The sequence below is a fragment of the Microcebus murinus genome, chromosome 12 (genome assembly GCF_040939455.1).
Source record: "Microcebus murinus isolate Inina chromosome 12, M.murinus_Inina_mat1.0, whole genome shotgun sequence".
Lineage (NCBI taxonomy): Eukaryota > Metazoa > Chordata > Mammalia > Primates > Cheirogaleidae > Microcebus > Microcebus murinus.
In genome coordinates, this window is record NC_134115.1 from 45,768,359 (window position 1) to 45,787,029 (window position 18,671).

Sequence of the window (18,671 nt, forward strand, 5' to 3'; positions counted from 1 at the left end):
ACATTTGTGCAAATCAAACCCTTACCAAATATTACCATTACCTCAGAAAATCCTCTAATGTTCCTTTCACAGCCGTCTCCTCACCCAGTCTCACCCAAAGGGAGAAGGAGAGAGATCACATGGATATAAACTAATGAATAGAGAAAAAAAGAAATGACTAGAGACAAAATAGACATTTATAAGTGAAAAGGAGAGCATTATAAACAGTTATAGGTTGATTTATTTTATTTAAAGACAGTTAAATTTACTAGTAGGGGATTGTATACCAACTTTAGTGACACTAATATTAATAAATTCTGGGCAGGGCATGGTGGCTCACGCCTGTAATCCCAGTACTCTGGGAGGCTGAGGCAGGTGGATCACTCAAGGTCAGGAGTTTGAAACAAGCCTGAGCAAGAGCGAGACCCTGGCTCTACTAAAAATAGAAAGAAATTAATTGACCAACTAAAAAGATATAGAAAAAACTAGCCGGGCATGGTGGCGCATGCCTGTAGTCCCAGCTACTCGGTAGGCTGAGGCAGGATTGCTTGAGCCCAGGAGTTTGAGGTTGCTTTGAGCTAGGCTGATGCAACAGCACTCTAGCCTGGGCAACAGAGTGAGACTCTATCTCAAAAACAGTCAGTACAGTGTTACAGCTCTTTTAGAATTTGTCTAGTAGGTCTTCCGGTCCTTACCGGAAGGCCCCCCCACAAAAAAAACCCAAAAAAACAAAACAACTAAAAACAGTCAATACATACATACATACACACATACATACTGATAACCCACCATCATCAGGCTAGCTGTCTACATTAATATATTTTAAAATATTGCTGTTGCTACAGCTCTTATTTTTTTTAACTTGAGAAATTAATAAAATATTTTGCTTCCCCCCTTCCTTCATAGCTTTCTAATGGTTCTCAAAAACTGAAGGGATCTTATATTGGAGTACCTCACACCTTTCATTTGAAAAGTTTAAGGTAGCTGGAGAAGAGAATATGAGAGTGGGAGGTGGAGAGAGAGAGAGAATATGTTTGTGTTTGAAATAGGCAGTATTTCCTTTATGGATTGTATACTTCATTAATGACTGCTTTATCATAAAGCAATTCCATATATGATGAAATTTAGAGGACTCAATAATATTTAAAGGTTTTTTTGTTCGTTTGTTTTTTGTTTTTAACTATTCCATATTTAGCTTTTTTCTGAAACCAAGCACCTCTGGTGACAGTTTACAAAGTGGAAGCATTCCACTGGCAAGTGAATCCTTGGAGCACAAACCTGTATCCAGTTTAGCAGAACCTGACTTGATCAACTTTATGGATTTCTCAAAACATAACCAGACCGTAACTGAAGAAACAAGCTCTGCAGTTGAACCAAGGTACCACAGGGTAGAGAGTTCTCTTTATAATAAGTTGTGTACCTTTGTAAAAATTCCATCTTTAAAGATATCCTGACTCTTGTAGGCGTAATAAGTTCTGGCATTAAAAAAAATTTAATCTTAACTTTTCAGTACCACATAGTGTTTAAATATCTAATGGATGAATGTGATGATAACCCATTTTTGAACTAAGTTTTTTTTTTTTTTTTTGAGACAGAGTCTCACTCTGTTGCCCAGGCTAGAGTGAGTGCCGTGGCATCAGCCTAGCTCACAGCAACCTCAGTCTCCTGTGCTCAAGCGATCCTCCTGCCTCAGCCTCCCGCGTAGCTGGGACTACAGGCATGCGCCACCATGCCCGGCTAATTTTTTCTATATATATATATTAGTTGGCCAATTAATTTCTTTCTATTTATAGTAGAGACGGGGTCTCGCTCTTGCTCAGGCTGGTTTCGAACTCCTGACCTTGAGCAATCTACCCGCCTCAGCCTCCCAGAGAGCTAGGATTACAGGCGTGAGCCACCGCGCCCGGCTTGAACTAAGTTTAATGTTTGACATTGGTCTCTTACAAAATGAACTTCTCAACAGTAAAAAATATTTCCCCCTTAATGTGGTCATTACCGATTTTCTCTTTACTATAAAGTACACACTTTTCTCTTAAATATTGTTTGAATCATGAGAGCCTATTGTATGCTAAGTATTATGCTAAGCACTATAAATTAAAAAGTAAATAAGATCTAGTGGGTTGTGGCCTGATAGAGATTAAATACTCATCAATGACTTTACTTATTTGCATATAGTATACTTCTAGGTGATTTTTTTTTTAATAAAGATGAAATAATGTTTGTATAAAGCAACTGAATGGGCACTTTATCTTTCTATTAAATTTTTTTATTTTTTATTTCAGCATAATAAGGGGGTACAAATGTTAAGGTTACATACATTGCTATTGCCTTCCCTCCCCACTCGAGTCAGAGCTTCAAGAATATCCATGCCCCCAACAATGCACAATGTACTTGTATATATATACACCCATCCCCTCCCCCCCATACCTGCCCGACACCAGATACATGTTTTTGTGTTTTTTTTTATAACATTTTGGTTAGATGTGATCTACAGTATGACCTATTCTCACCCCTCACCAGAGTCATCTACTCCATCCTGTTCTTCTGATCAGTTTTACAAATGCTTTGAAGAAAGTTTAATTTTTAAAAGGCAGTACTGATTCTTCTCAGTTATATTTAATAGACTCAAGATTCCTTGTAGTAAATATTGTAGCTCTACAGGTTTAGATTATTTTCAACACAAAGCATTTCTTCTCCATTTTTTTAAAGTGATGAAATAAAGAAAGCCAGTGGAGATGTCCAAACTATAAAAATTTCATCTGTGCCTGATAGTTTCTCAAAGCGAAACATATCTTTGACTAGAAGTCACAGTGTTGGAGGCCCCTTGCAAAATATTGACTTTACCCAGCGACCATTTCATGGCATTTCAACAGTTAGTCTTCCAAACAGTCTGCAGGAAGTTGTGGTATGTAATAACATTTTAACTATGCTGTGTATGTATGTAAGTATTTGTTAGAACATTATATAATTCTTCTATAGTAGACTTATTTTAATAACATGAAAAATTATAGATAAGAATTTGGGAAACGGGGGGCGGGGAATAAAAAAAGAATTTTTCCATAAATAAACTAAGAACTCTAATCTTTTTATTATGGAGAATTTTAAATTTGTACAAAAAGAAACAGAAGAGTATAATGAGTCCCTTGAACCCGTCATTTAGCTTCAATTATTTCTACTTTATGGCCATTCTTCTTTTATCTACACCCTCATTCACTTCTCTTTTCCTAGATTATTTTGAAGCAAATTTTAATCATGTATTCCATTTATAAATATTTCAGTATGTATCCCTAAGTGATGAGGATTTAAAAAACTACATAATCACAATGCCGTTATCATACAAAAATATCATTAAGTTATTCAGTCTGTTCAGATTTCTGATTGTCTCAAAATGTCAAATGCATATTTGTGTTTGTGTCGTAGTTTGAGGAATCAGGATCAAATAAAGTTCATGCATTGCAATTGGTTGGTACATTTTTTAGTCTTTTTAAATCTGTAGATTCTCTTTTTTTCCCTTGCAATTTATTTGTTGATAAAACCAGTTTGTCCTTTTTATACAATCCAGATTTTGTTGTTGACTGCAGCCCTATAAGTTGGTATTTGTATTTAGAAGCTTGATTAGATTTAGGGTTTGTTTTATTATTCATTTGTTTGTTTTTGAATTTTATCAGTGGTGATATATTCCTTTTAGCAGTGAACATAAACTATCGTTGTGATATTAGTAGTTATTAATGCCTCGATGCCTAGATAAAATAATTTGTTAGGAGCTATAAAATAACGATAGTCTAATACTGTCATTTTTTATTTATTATATGAAATACATTATAAAGAGAAACTTCCTCACATCTTCTGTTTGTTTTTCTTAAGATGCAATTTATATTGAAAAGGCAGAATAAATGTTTGATTCTTTCTTTTTATTTATCAATTTTTCAAATAATGAATTGGGTCTCAGTTATTCTCCAAGATGATCAGTTAATTTTGGGGAATTAGGGTATCATGAACTCAAATCCATTGCTATTTTATTTTTATTGATGTTTTATATTACCCAGTCTTTTCTCAGCTAGAAGCCTATGCAAGTTAGCTCATTAGTCCTCTTGACACAGCTCTACTAGCTTTTTTGTAATTTTTTAAAGCTTCCTTGCTTTCTTATATGACAAGATGTTTCATGTTTATGTTAATGTATTTTCTTCCTCAGACCTGGAATCAGCCATTTCTCTAAGAAACCCTGGTTCCTTGTAGAGTGAAATGGTTTTGGAGAGCACAGTGTGGCACTAGGGTATTCATTATTAATGAGTTAGTTATAAACATTTTCTTCTGACTATAGTATGCATAACTTACAAAGTCTAGGTTGGGTTTTATTTTTTCATTCCTTATTTCATTTCAATTATAAAAATAATATTTTTTAATTCCTTCAGTTCTTATTGTAATCAAATATAAAAACAAGTTAAATGTAATTTTAAAAGGAATCAACAAAGAATATTAACACAGAAAATTGCCCCATTCTAAACAATCGTTTAGAATTGTAGTAGAACATCACATCTTTCAACACATATATCATTTTGAAACATGAAAATGCAAGTATTTCTTATAAAACTTTGAAAAGATAAATGAATCCTACATAATGGCCATTGCTCTTATCAACAAGGTAGAGAAACTGTTTTAAAGGGCGTATTAAAATGTGGATTATTAATTTTCTTATGCAATGACTTAATTTAAGAGTATTTAAGATTAGGTATTTTTTTTCTTTCATTCGTTAGGGTGTTTTGTGTGTAGCAATGGTCATGAAATAACTGATTGTAAAAGGATAGGGATGCATAATCTCACTGAGAAGTACTCTTAAGCATACAAAATTAAATAGATAATATTCACTTCTTTTTGTATTGTTTTTAAGGATCCTTTGGGAAAAAGGCCCAATCCTCCGCCTGTTTCTGTGCCCTACTTGAGTCCTCTAGTGCTTCGTAAAGAACTTGAATCTTTGCTAGAAAATGAAGGCGATCAGGTGATTCATACATCCTCTTTCATCAATCAACATCCAATCATTTTCTGGAACCTCGTTTGGTATTTCAGACGTTTGGACCTTCCTAGTAACTTGCCGGGACTTATCCTCACATCTGAGCATTGTAATAAAGGTATACAGGTAGGATATTATCTTCTATACTTACATTGCATTGGTATTAGTTAGGTTAAGGCTTAACTTCAAGCTTCTGAAAGTATACAACAACTATAGTTTAACAAGATAAGTTTATTTCTCTCTCACTTTTTGGATAGGCAGTCCAGGAATAGTTTAGTGTTAGGGACCTGAGATCTTTCTATCTTTTTGCTTAGCTGTACAGGACCTCTATTTCCAAGTTTTACTTCTGGTTCAGGATGGCTGACCACCTCCAAGCTATCATATCCACATTCCAGCCAGCAGTAAGGAGAAAAATGGATAGAAGAGAATATGTCTTCTTAAGAGACAGCTCCTGGAGTTGTACATAATATTTTCACATATATCTCTTTGGACTAAACTTAGTTATATGGTCATATCTAGCTGCAAAGGCATCTAATAAAGGTAGGCTTTATTCCAAACTGTCATATTCCCTATTGAAATTCTCACAACAAACGTTATTTGAAAAGACTCCGAGACACCCAGACCCTAAATATATACCTGGGGCACAACAAAGTCTTTTCTTAAAGCATTATAAACTCTAGTTTGACTGACTTATTTTAGGTACTAGTAGTTCATACAAAATTACCTGGTAAGATAGAAGGAACTCTTGCACTTTGATTTAAAAATTTTTTGTAATGGTGATTAATCTTTCATGTGACCAGTGTGTCAGTTACCATGTTGTTATTCCAATCCTTGAGAGTCAGAATGAGAAACTTATACCTCAGAAAATAACAAGAACACTTATCATCAGACATTCATAAAAATTAAAATTTTTGTGTAGAATTTTAGGTCCAGAATTTTGAAAGAACTCATTGGTCAAGTTTTGCAAGAGCCATTGTTTAATTATTATGCCTAGAATACTAATAATATCTATTGATCTCTTTTAGCTTCCTCTGTCATCTCTGTCTCAGGATAGTAAACTTGTATATATTCAGCTGTTATGGGATAATATCAACCTTCATCAGGAACCAGGAGAACCTCTGTATGTTTCATGGAGGAATTTTAGTAAGTAAAATAGAATTAAATACAGACTCAAACTAGACACAACCCAGATTTCAACCACAGGTGAATGGATAGGCAAATTGTGACACAGTACATCTGTATACTATTATAACAACAGTAAAGAAGAATAGACTACTGAAAAATAAAAAGAATGTAATTAAACGGAATTAAATTTCTCTAGAATTAAAGAGAGGAAAGCAAATTGTTTTTCTTTATTTTAAAAAATTTGAGTTAATTCAAATTGATTTGGTATTATACTGACCTCTATATTAAATAACTCTGACAGGTCTCAACTGGAGTTGAGTAGTTTTTCTGTGATTTTTCTATTAAATACCAATTTGGTTGGGTATTTTGAGAGTAAATTCTATATAGTGGAAGAGTAATTTAGATGTATTGGTATAGGATCATAATTTCAGTTATATTGATGGGTACTGGCTAGTCTCAGAGATTCTGCCTTCATTTTTAATATTTTATATTTAGAACATATTTTTGTAAGGGGTTTAAGAGTTAGCATTTGTGTATTTAGAAGCCTTATGAGTCAATAAGAAAAACACAAATAATCCAATAGGTAAACGAGCAAATGATATTAAAGTAGTTCATGGAAAAAATGTTAAGTGGCTTACAAACTGTATTAGTTTGCTAGGGCTGCCATAATAAAATACTACAGACTGGGTGGCTTTAACAACAGACATTTATTTTCTTGGGACAATGACATACTAGTGAAAATTAAAAAAAAAGAAATTAATAAAAATTTAAAATAAATGTAATATACATATACATATACATATAAAAATAAATTTATTTTCTCACAGTTCTGCAGGCTGGAAGTCCAAAGTCAAGGTGTTAGCAGGTTTGGTTTCTTCTGAGGCCTCTCTTCTTGGCATGGAGATGGCTGCCTTTTAGTTGTACCCTCACACAGCTTTTTTCTGTGTGCACATACATGCACATGCACACATCCTTGATGTCTCTTTTTCCAATAAAGACACCAGTCATATTGGATTAGGGTCCCATAATTATGTCCTCTCTTTAACCTTAATTATTTCTAAAGGCCTTATCTCCAAATAACGGTCACATTGGCATTTAGGTAGAGCTCCAACACACAAATTTTGAGGGGACACAATTCAGTCCATAACATTAAATGTATGAAAAATTGTTCATTCACATTAGTACTTAGTGAAGTACAATTTTATTTTTTAAAAAAGGAAAATATAAACTTATAATTATCAGGCTGGCAAAAAATTTTAAAGATTAATAATATTCAACTTTGCTAAAGATGTAGAAGGAAGAACAATTTGATATACTGTTAGAAGTATAAAATGATAAATTTCTGAAAAACAATATGGCAAACATTATCCAGATTTAATATGTGGATACCCTATAAACTTAGGAATTGCAACTGGAGAATTCTGTTCTGCAGAAATACAGTACGATGCTGTTTGTATTAATACAAGGATATTTACTGCAGGATTTTGTATAATAATGGAAAATTTTAATGCAAATATTCAACAGGAGAATTGTGGTAAATTCATACTAATATTGGCAGCCAAGAAAAAGAATGAGAATCATTTGTATATAGGTGCCTGAAAGGATGGATGCCATTATATACTGAGTGAAAAAACACAAGTTACAGAACAATATATAATCTCTTCCCTTTCTTGTAGAAAAACAAACCCACAAAACCAAAAGTGTGTATCTGTATGTTGAGTATATGCATAAAATATTTCCCAATCTTTTAATAGTGGCTACTCAGAAAAGAAAGGGAAAAACTCAATCTTTATTTTATACTACTTTGTACATTTTTCAATGATCTGTCTCTACTTTGCAATTTTTTTACTTAAAACTAGGAGGAGGCCGGGCGAGGTGGCTCACGCCTATAATCCTAGCATTCTGGGAGGCCAAGGGAGGAGGATTGCTCAAGGTCAGGAGTTCAAAACCAGCCTGAGCAAGAGTGAGACTCCGTCTCTACTAAAAATAGAAAGAAATTAATTGGCCAACAAAAAATACATAGAAAAAATTAGCCAGGCATGGTGGCACATGCCTGTAGTCCTAGCTCCTTGGGTTGCTGAGACAGAAGGATCGCTTGAGCCCAGGATTTTGAGGTTGCTGGGAGCTAGGCTGACGCCATGGCACTCTAGCTGGAACAACAGAGTGAGAATCTGCCTTAAAAAAAAAAAAAAAAAAAAACTAGAAGGAAAAAAATGCTTTCCCTTGGTATATGCCAGTCACAAAATTACGATTAAATATATTATAAACTTTTTTCCCTTTAATTTTTGGTTTCAGTTATGATATTTGAATGCTTTTTAGGCATGAGCAGAATAACCTATAGGCTGGGAGCTGCGGCTCACACTTATAATCCTAGCATTCTGGTAGGCTAAGGCAGGCAGATCACTCAAGGTCAGAGCTTCAAAACCAGCCTGAACAAGAGCGAGACCCCATCTCTACTAAATATAGCAAGAAATTAATTGACCTACTAAAAATATATATACAAAAAATTAGCCGGGCATGGTGGTGCATGCCTGTAGTCCCAGCTACTCGGGAGGCTGAGGCAGGAGGATTGCTTGAGCCCAGGAGTTTGAGGTTGCTGTGAGCTAGGCTGACACCACGGCACTCTAGCCCGGGCAACAGAGTGAGACTCTGACTCCAAAAAAAAAAAAGAAAAGAATAGAATTAGAACTGCCATTTCTTCAGTTGTTTTCCTGTATCTTTTGAAATAGACAAGTGACTCAGATATTCGGAAATTTGTGGCAGGAATAAAACTTGACACTCTCAAAAATGGCCATGTTTCTTTACTTGATTGGGTGGTTTAAATGAAAAATTAGTATATATATATAACATTAAAAGACCTATGAGAATTAAGTGAGATGATTTCTGGAATGGCAATATGAGGTACTCTGTAGACCCACTCCTCAGTGAAACAACCATAATTAGTGAAAATTATTTTTAAAAAAACTAACGTTTTGGAAATTGTCCTAAGACTATAGAGCAAATGAAGAAACATTTATTTTTTTAAAAAATCTACTAAATCTTATTAAAAACAGCAAGTTTCTGAGGCAGTTGAGCCACAACTTGATAACCATTCCCTGCGCAGCTTTCCCCCATTCTCCACCCCAACAGCTCCTAGTCAAGGGCTATAAGCATCTCCGTTGGAAAAGCAGCCTGCCAGCATTTCTCATCCTTCCAGCTCTGCATTGCAGAGGCTAAATTCCTGCTGAGTGTGGCCAAAGATGGGGTTCAATCCTTCCACTTACCCGCCGTTCATAGGGTAGAGGCTGTACCCCAGTTGTGGTGGCAGGCTGAGAATACTGGGTCCCTAGTTCTCACTACAGTTCACTCATAGGATAGAGATTTCATGCCACAAGAGAGGCAAGCTGAAAAGACCCCATCCAGCACCCTACTCATAAAGCAAGAGTGTCACTCTAAGAGAAGGGCCACTGTTCCCAGCCCCAGCTCCAGAGCACTGGCTTAGAGGCTTTGCCTACCAAGAGAGGCAGATCATAAAAATAGAAAGCTCTGAAACTCTCCCTAAAGGAAATGACTTTATTTGGAATACAGTGTGAAGAAGTTCAAGCCTGAGAGTACTCTAGAAAATAGTGGAGATTTTGGTGAGAAAACTGGTATTACCCTGATAGAAAAACCAAACAAAGATGCTATATGAAAAGAAAATTCAAAATCAGTATCACTTATGAATATAGGCATAAAACTCTTCAACAAAATATTAGCAATATTTTGAATCCTGCAATATAGAAAAATGACTGTACACGATGACTAAGTGGGATTTATCTCAGGCATGCGGTTTCAGTTTAACATTTGAAAATCAATTAGTATATTGATTTAGTGTATTGATACATCGTATCAATAAAGGACAAAATCCACATGATTATCTCAGTAGGCACAGCCAAAGCATTTGACAAAATCCATCACCCTTTGTTTAGAACGCTCAGCAATCTAGGAATAGAACTTCTTCATCCTTATAATGGGCATCTATGAAAATCCACAGTTGATATCATACTTAATAGTAAAAGACTAAACACTTTCCCTGTAAGTACTGAGACAAGACAAGGATGTCTGCTTGTGCCATTTTTACTTAACTGGAGGTTCTAGCTCGAGCAATTAGGCAAGAAAATAAAAGGCATCCAAACTGGAAAGGAAGAATTAAAACTATCTCTACATACAGATTTTTTTTTTTTTTTTTTTTGGAGACAGTCTCGCTTTGTTGCCCAGGCTAGAGTGAGTGCCCTGATGTCAGCCTAGCTCACAGCAACCTCAAACTCCTGGGCTCAAGCAATCCACCTGCCTCAGCCTCCCGAGTAGCTGGGACTACTGGCATGTGCCACCGTGCCCGGCTAATTTCTATATATATTAGTTGGCCAATTAATTTCTTTGTATTCATAGTAGAGACAGAGTCTCGCTGTTGCTCAGGCTGGTTTAGAACTTCTGACCTCGAGCAATCCGCCCGCCTTGGCCTCCCAGAGTGCTAGGATTAAGGCGTGAGCCACCGCGCCCGGCCTCTACATACAGATTATACCATCATGTATATAGAAAATTCTAAGGTATACACACATACCATACACACACACAATGTATTGGAACTAATAAGTTTAGCAAAGTTGCAGGATATAAGATTAATATACAGAAATCAACTGTTTCTATATACTTTGAACAAATAATCCAAATTGAAATTTAAAATATTTCCTTTAGAATAGCATTAAAAAAGAAAATATATTTAGGAATAAACTTGACAAAACAAGTGTAAAACTTACACTCTGAAAACTGAAATCATTGTTGAAAGAAATTAATACCTAAATAAATGGAGAGAAATCCCATGTTTATGGATTGGAAAAATTTAAATGACAGTAGTCCTAAATTGAACTACAGGTTGAATGCAATTTCTGTCAAAATTCTAGGTGGCTTCTTTGCATGAATTGACAAGCCTATTATAAAATTCATGCGGATATTCAAGGGACCCAGAATAGCCAAAATAATTCACCAGACTAGCCAACAGAGAGACCCTGACTCTACAAAAAGTTTTTAAAAAATTAGCTGAGCACATAGTGGTGTGCACTTGTTTTCTCAGGAGGCTAAGGTGGATTGCTTGAGCCCTAGAGTTCAAGGATGCAGTAAGCTATGATCACGCCACTGCACGCCAGCCTGGGTGACAGAGTAAGACCCTGTCTCTAAAAAATAATTAAAAAATAAAGTGTACATTCAGTGGTTTTTAGTATATTTAATTGTGTTCAAGGCCGGGCAAGGTGGCCTCACGCCTGTAATCCTAGCACTCTGGGAGGCCGAGGCAGACGGATTGCTCGAGGTCAGGAGTTCGAAACCAGCCTGAGCAAGAGCGAGACCCCGTCTGTACTATAAATAGAAAGAAATTAATTGGCCAACTAATATATATATATAAAAAAAAAAATTAGCCGGGCATGGTGGCGCATGCCTGTAGTCCCAGCTACTCGGGAAGCTGAGGCAGGATTGCTTGAGCTCAGGAGTTTGAGGTTGCTGTGAGCTAGGCTGACGCCACGGCACTCACTCTAGCCTGGACAACAAAGTGAGACCCTGTCTCAAAAAAAAAAAAAAAAATTGTGTTCAACCAAAGAAACAGCACTGCTATGGATTTTGATCCTAGATCTTCTACCTGCTAAATCACGGAGTTTGAATAGACTTGATGTACATGCTTTGCTGTGACTTTAGAGCCTAACCCAAATAGGTATCTCTGTTTACATGTGTGAATTGTATGATTTGGGAATTATATCAAACAGTGAAATTGCATATTATATTTAGCAGGTAGAGCATCAAAACCCATAGCAGCCAGTATTTCCTGTTGTTATCCTAACAGAGAAATTTGCTATTGCTTTGGTTGAACATGAAGTATGACTCATTGCCTTTATTTAGGGGTTGTATTATGTGAATAATACAATGTTGTTTAAGATAGGAACTCAAAATCTGTCTGATTGAAGATCTGTTGGATACATTTTCCATCTCATGCTAATGTGGATGTAAATAACATCATATGGCTTCTGAAATTACCTGAATTATTAGTTTTCCCTTTTTCCAAGCCTATGTTGTTGAATTTGTGTATCTTTAATGTTAGTACAATTCAAATCTACTCTGCCACTGACACACTTTTTTTTTCTATTGAAACTGTGTCTTGCTGTGTTGCTCAGGCTGGTCTTGAACTCCTGAGCTCAAGTGATTCTTCCACATCAGCCTTGTGAGTAGCTGGGTCTACAGGCATGTGCTACCTTGCCCAGCTTGAAGTACTTTTATAATCTATGAAGTCTGTATAAATGTTTGTTCTTAATAGTTCTAGAATTATTCTTAAATTAATTAGGATTAGACTCCTTTGTATTTTATAGAAAATAAGAGGCTTAAACAGGTAAAGATTATTTCTTCACATAAAGAAGTTATGAATTGCATCATGTTGTACACCTTATATATATACAGTTCTTGTCAATTAAGAAATAAATTTTTTTTTAAAAGTTACGTATTAGTCTAGGACTGGTAGGCAAGCCCTGTCATCAGGAACCCAAGCTCTTTCTGTTGTGTCTGCTTTACTTTCAGTAAAGATCGCTTTGTGGTGGCAAGATGGCTGCCTCACATCGCAGCCTCAGGCAGTAAGCAATAACTGGGGGAGAAGGGCAGAGGGACAGGTCTCCTATCTGAAAAATAGGAGCAGTAAAAGTTCTTCTTAGCTGAGTACAGTTGCCACATAATTTTACTAGTAAGGGGGAGGTGATATTGACTAAGCATGATGGAAAATGCCACAACTCTGGAAAAAAACTTCTTTAATAATTGAGAAAAACTTATTTACTGTTTTCTTTTTGTTAGATTCTGAAAAGAAATCGTCTCTCCTGTCAGAAGAACAACAAGCAACAAGCACTTTAGTAGAAACCATTAGGCAGAGTATTCAGCATAATGATGTTCTTAAACCCATCAACCTGCTTTCACAGCTAATGAAGCCAGACATGAAAAGACAAAGGTAATAATACACTATTGTTTGCCTGGTATGCCTCTCAGTAATTCCATTTTTAAAAAAATTATTTTACTTTGTAATATATGTCTACTTGTAAAAGAAATACATTGCAAAACATCTGATTGTATTAAAAAGTACTACACAGATATATGCATTCATATTTGAATATAAACAGAAGTGTTTGGGGCAATAGATTAAATTTTAAGAAGATAATTCATGGATGTCTAAAGTGTACTGTCTTATGGAAACATTACTGCTGTTCACTGAAAATGTATAGTTAACATTGAGGTATATATATCTGTACTACTTGCTCAGGCTCTGTGATATTTATACTTCTTGTTGGATGTAAAAGAATATGGGATTAGCAGTAGAAACAATTTAGGAAAGTGATAGAAACAGTGTATTGAAAGAATGTGGAGCTCTTCTGACCCTGTTACTAATATCTGCTAACATGCTTGGATTAGTGCTCATCCCCCCCTGTGTGAATTTTGCAGTGGAAGCTTCAGAAAAGGGGGCGTAATCAATTATGTCAAACATTACTGATGTTTCCAGGGTCTCATTCAAGTTTCTTCAGTCATGGCAACTTTGAATATAATCTCAGAAATAATAGATCAAGAATTGATAATAAAATGGGCCAGGGGCGGTGGCTCACGCCTGTAATCCTAGCACTCTGGGAGGCTGAGGTGGGTGGATTGCTCAAGGTCAGGAGTTCAAAACCAGCCTGAGCAAGAGTAAGATCCCGTCTCTACTATAAGTAGAAAGAAATTAATTGGCCAACTAATATATATAGAAAAAATTAGCCAGGCATGGTGGCATATGCCTGCAGTCCCAGCTACTTGGGAGGCTGAGGCAGAAGGATTGCTTGAGCCCAGGAGTTTGAGGTTGCTGTGAGCTAGGCTGACACCACGGCACTCACTCTAGCCTGGGCAACAAAGCAAGACTCTGTCTCAAAAAAACAAACAAAAAGAATTGATAATAAAATGGATGGATCCGCTTGTAATCTAAACAGTTTGAAGTAGAGATGACCATCACAATCTAAAGACTAGCTTGCTTCAAGCATCTGTAGTTTATGAGAGCAGTAATATTGGAAATGTCATGTTACAGCGTCTGAAGCTTCTAGAGAAAGCTATGTGAAGTGTTATTAGAATCAGCATTACCTTCTAACTTTTTTCCTGTGTAAATCAGTTCATTTTTTGTCTCAATGTGACCTCATTTGGAAATAGGTATCAGTTCATTTCTTAAATTTTCCTCTCATGTTTATTTTTAACAACTGAGTCATGAAGCTCATTTTTAATGTTTCATTTATGAAATTTTTATATTCACAAACCAAATAAAGGTGATTTGTCCTTTGTTATTGAATTAATAGCACAGAGACCATACCACCTTTCACAGTTTGTGTCCAAGGGTTTAACTCATAAATTAATGTTACTTTGTCGAGTAGCAAAAGATGAGAGGAGACTCTCTGCTTTTGCATATTTTAATTGGAAATTTAAAAGTTGTATGTTACTTATATTGTTAAAAAATTATTATAATAGAGTTAAAATGAGCCATTTTGTTATTGGTGTGAAGCTTTATGCCCATTACCCTTTCTTTTTTACCTTTTTAATTTGAAATAGAGACTCATAGGAAGTTGCAAAAATTGTACAGAGTTCAGTGTACCCTTCACCCAGCTTCCTCCAATGGTGACATTTCATATAACCATAGTGTAATATCAAAATCAGGATATTGATGTACATATGTTATTGTTAACTAGATTACAGAACTTAGTCTGTTCTCGCCATTTAAAAAAAACATATATCTGTATTTTCATACCATTTTTCCACTAACTTTTAAAATATATTTGTTTTATAGGAGTTTGTACAGAGAAATTCTCTTCTTATCGTTAGTGTCTCTAGGAAGAGAGAATATTGATATTGGTAAGTAGTTAATGAGGGATTACTGAAGCAACTTTTTAGTTTTATTTTCTAAAGTAATTTTTAAAAATTGTAGCTGGTACGTGCCAATACTTCACTTGCCTTTAAAAGGATTTCTACATTTAGAGCTAGGCATGGTGGCTCACGCCTGTAATGCTAGCAATTTGGGAGGCTGAGGTGAGAGAACCACTTTGAGGCCAGGAGTTCAAGACCAACCTGGGCAACATAGTAAGACCCATCTCCAAAAAAATTTAAATTGACCAAAAAAAAGATTTCTACCTTTAAATATATAGTTATGTAATATGACTCAGTAGTATCATTTTAAAATGAATGGCTTTTGTTTATTAACAAATTACAACTGCATTTTTGAAAATTTCTTTCAGAGGCTTTTGATGATGAATATGGAATTGCATACAATAGTCTGCCTTCAGAGATTCTTGAAAAGTTGCAGAAAATTGATGCTCCACCGAGTATCAGTGTGGAGTGGTGCAGGAAGTGTTTTGGAGCCCCTCTCATTTAAATAAAAAGATTCATTGGAATTTTGGACACATGAGGCTGGGGGAATAGAGTCAATCTGGAATCATTCAAGGTTTTTTCCAAATCCTAAGAAATAGTAAAAACTGAAATGAAGTACTCTTGGGGCAATATCTAATGAATTGTAATTCATACTGAATCATCTCTAAATGTAAAATGTTATTAAAATGTCCCAGAGTTTATTGATATTGAAGATTTTCAACTCCTGAACTGTTTCTCTGCCTCTACTGAAAACTACTCTGGAATTTCTCAGTATTTGTTGTAGTTAGATAGAAATAATGAGAAACCATATTCATTAGAGGCATTTTGTTTGTATTTGAAGCTATTGGGTTTGGGGACTGGCAAATTAAACTTGCCTAATCCCCAAAACAAATGAAATTTCTCAATTATAAGAGCAACTATTTGTGTATGTGTGTATATGTGTGGGGCTGTGTAGGTATGTGTATATACAGCCATATTATAATGTATATTTATTAAAATTCTTAGATTGAGTGTTGCAATAGTTTTCTGAAAGGGTCCCATTGACCATTAAATAAATGACTTCTATTAAACTCATCTGTAGTCATTAATCTCAACATTACCCGAAAGTCTGATGACAACTGACTTTCCCTGACTTTAAATTTAATGTATCTTTACCTGTCATATCATGTATTATCTTGCTTAATGGATTATATCTTAAATATCCAGTTATTTCCATCCTCATCCCAATACCTTAATTGGCAACAGCTTTAAAATTGGAATAAATGAGCCAGTCATCAGACAGAATGAAATTAAATCAGCTTCCTTATAATTAATGAAATTAATCAGAATATGCTTTTTAAATGCTAAAGTGTATGTCATTGGACCTGAAATCTTTGTTCAGGCACATAAATTGTTGATATTAGTCACTTTTTAAAACCTGTGGGATAAACTTGCACTGCAGTTGTTTTATTCTTGTATAATATTTAGATTTATATGCTTGTGATAAAATTGTGCATTTGTAAATACTGTTTCTAAGGTTGAATCAATTAAGTCTTAAAACTTTAAAGCTTATTGAGCTTGTTGCCAGTAGGTTTAAGAAAATCATGACCTCAACATGCCTTACTTTGACATTTATCATGCCTTTTGTTAAAAACATCCCTTATGAACAAATTTGCCTTAACACTCTGTGTGGTTTAAGAAGCTAATGGTCTGTGTGTGCGTTTACAGTAAATTTATGCAAATGATTAAATCATTGACACAGAAACTTTACTTCCACCTGATGGAGTTAACAGCACAACTTTTCTTTCTACCTTGTGTAACCTTTTAAAAACTAGTTATTGTACCAATCTTTCAACATTTCAGGGTTTTTCTGACCTATGCAGATTTTAGTCTGAATTTATTGTGAAAATACAAAGTGAAAGAACTTGTCAGAAATTATGTACAGTTTTCATTACCTTTAAAATGGATCTTTTGCACTGTCGCAGAGTATATATTTTTGCAACTTAAGACTTTGGTACTAGTTTTAATAATTAACACTTACTGACCCAACAGAACATTTGGAATTGCCTTGCATATAAAAAAAATTGAGGTTGAATAAAATAAAAAATTAAATTTGCTGTGCCTGTCTGTTACATTAAACCTCCTGAGATCTGTAGGATTAATTTGAATCTTTGTGATATTTAGAATTCCAGTATTTTGTTTTCTTCTCTGTAGTCTTCACAACTGTTATTTACCAAACCACTTCCCTTTTAAAAAGTCTATAATGAAAGCTTACATGTTTAGGCTGTATCAAATTAGATTTCCTAATACCTTGAAAACTTTAGCCTGTTGCTACTTGTATGTTACAGGATTGATTTCTTGTATTAAACTGCTTAAAGGCATTTTCACAAGACTAACCACAGGAAAAAAGTACCACTAAAAATTTACAGGAAAAAAAAAATCACCAGTCTATAAGACTTAGAAATGCCTAGCATGATTTGTGGCACTAAATGAAACCTTAATCCTGGTAACTTCTAAAAACAAACTTTCAATTTAGTCCAGTTATGTTGGTTTTGCACTATCTTTAGGTGCATGTTGTAGGTTGATTACATGCATGGCTAGTGACTTAACTAATGAACATGAATTAACAGGTCCCCCTAACTTCAGGATACTCAGTTGCTACCTTTTTGCATTTCCGGTGCACATTAGTACAAAATTGGACCTTTATTGTTTCATAGCTACATTCCTTGAAATCAGAAAGTAGGGTGGTTCTCATGTTTTGTGCATCACAATCAACCAGGTACGGCTTAATACTTAACTTCAGAAACTTCAGGTCATATACCAGACTTGTGGCTTTTAAGTTACTGTGGCCTTATCAGTCCTTTTTACTTAGTTAATAACACTACAGTTCTCCCTTTTGCTTTTTAAATTCTTCAATTTGTATTCATTGCTAATTAAGATTTTTCTCATGCTATGCAACTTTTTAACACCAAGTAGTAAGAGCGATGAGGACTTTTTACTATTATCAAAGGATCTTATAGTAAAGTGTGGGGCCCTATGCCTCAATCAGCATTTTAGCCAGACCCCTAGGTGATTCATATGTACATTTAGATTGTGAAACACTGCTTTGGGCTCTGCATATTACCTTTCGTTCAAATAGATACTAACATTAAGAAAAAACATACTAATACTTTGCCCTTTGTTCATTTTTCATTGATGCTAGAGTGTTCTTACATAGGCGCAGTCACCTTTCCAGAGTGTGAAAGAGAAAAACACAACGATTCACTAGAATTGAAAGGCTTTGTTAATACAATAAATTTGCACTGGTTTAAAAAAAGCTTTGAAGTGTTTAAAAACGGTATCCATTAAAACCATGCCTTAACAAGCTATCTTTTAAAGAATATGACATGTCCATCTTTACAAGGGCACTTTTTATGTATTAAATTGTGTATAGATGTTTTGAAAAGCTATATTCCTCAAAATAAACTGTATAAAAAGTGTAGTCCTAGTCATTTATTCCCCTTAAGCTGTTTGATGCCTTTCTGAAAAGGCAGATGTCTTACACCAAGAATCTTTTCCTGAGCCACCCATTCTCTCAAAAGAAACCCTTTATCCTTACCATCTATCTCTTCTGCCACTGAAGTCTGTCTGATTCTGTCCACCACCGAATTGCTGCACACATTTTCTT

The 18,671-nt window shown here is 35.0% G+C and overlaps 1 protein-coding gene and 1 non-coding gene across 3 annotated transcripts in view; both read left to right on the forward strand.

The window, feature by feature from the left end:
• Positions 1-17,121, forward strand: part of DENND4C (DENN domain containing 4C) — a 106,087-nt gene extending 88,966 nt beyond the window's left edge. For both annotated transcript variants that reach the window (XM_020289340.2, XM_076008773.1), the window contains 7 exons: positions 1,175-1,357; positions 2,689-2,884; positions 4,868-5,113; positions 6,013-6,130; positions 12,953-13,103; positions 14,949-15,013; positions 15,394-17,121. In XM_020289340.2, the coding sequence (XP_020144929.2) occupies positions 1,175-1,357; positions 2,689-2,884; positions 4,868-5,113; positions 6,013-6,130; positions 12,953-13,103; positions 14,949-15,013; positions 15,394-15,530 (1,096 nt within the window). In that variant the 3' untranslated portion in view covers positions 15,531-17,121. The remainder of the gene's footprint in view (positions 1-1,174; positions 1,358-2,688; positions 2,885-4,867; positions 5,114-6,012; positions 6,131-12,952; positions 13,104-14,948; positions 15,014-15,393) is intronic.
• Positions 625-686, forward strand: LOC142874691 (U7 small nuclear RNA). Its single transcript, XR_012922334.1, has one exon. It is a non-coding gene; the product is annotated as a U7 small nuclear RNA (small nuclear RNA).
• Positions 17,122-18,671: the final 1,550 nt, after the last annotated feature.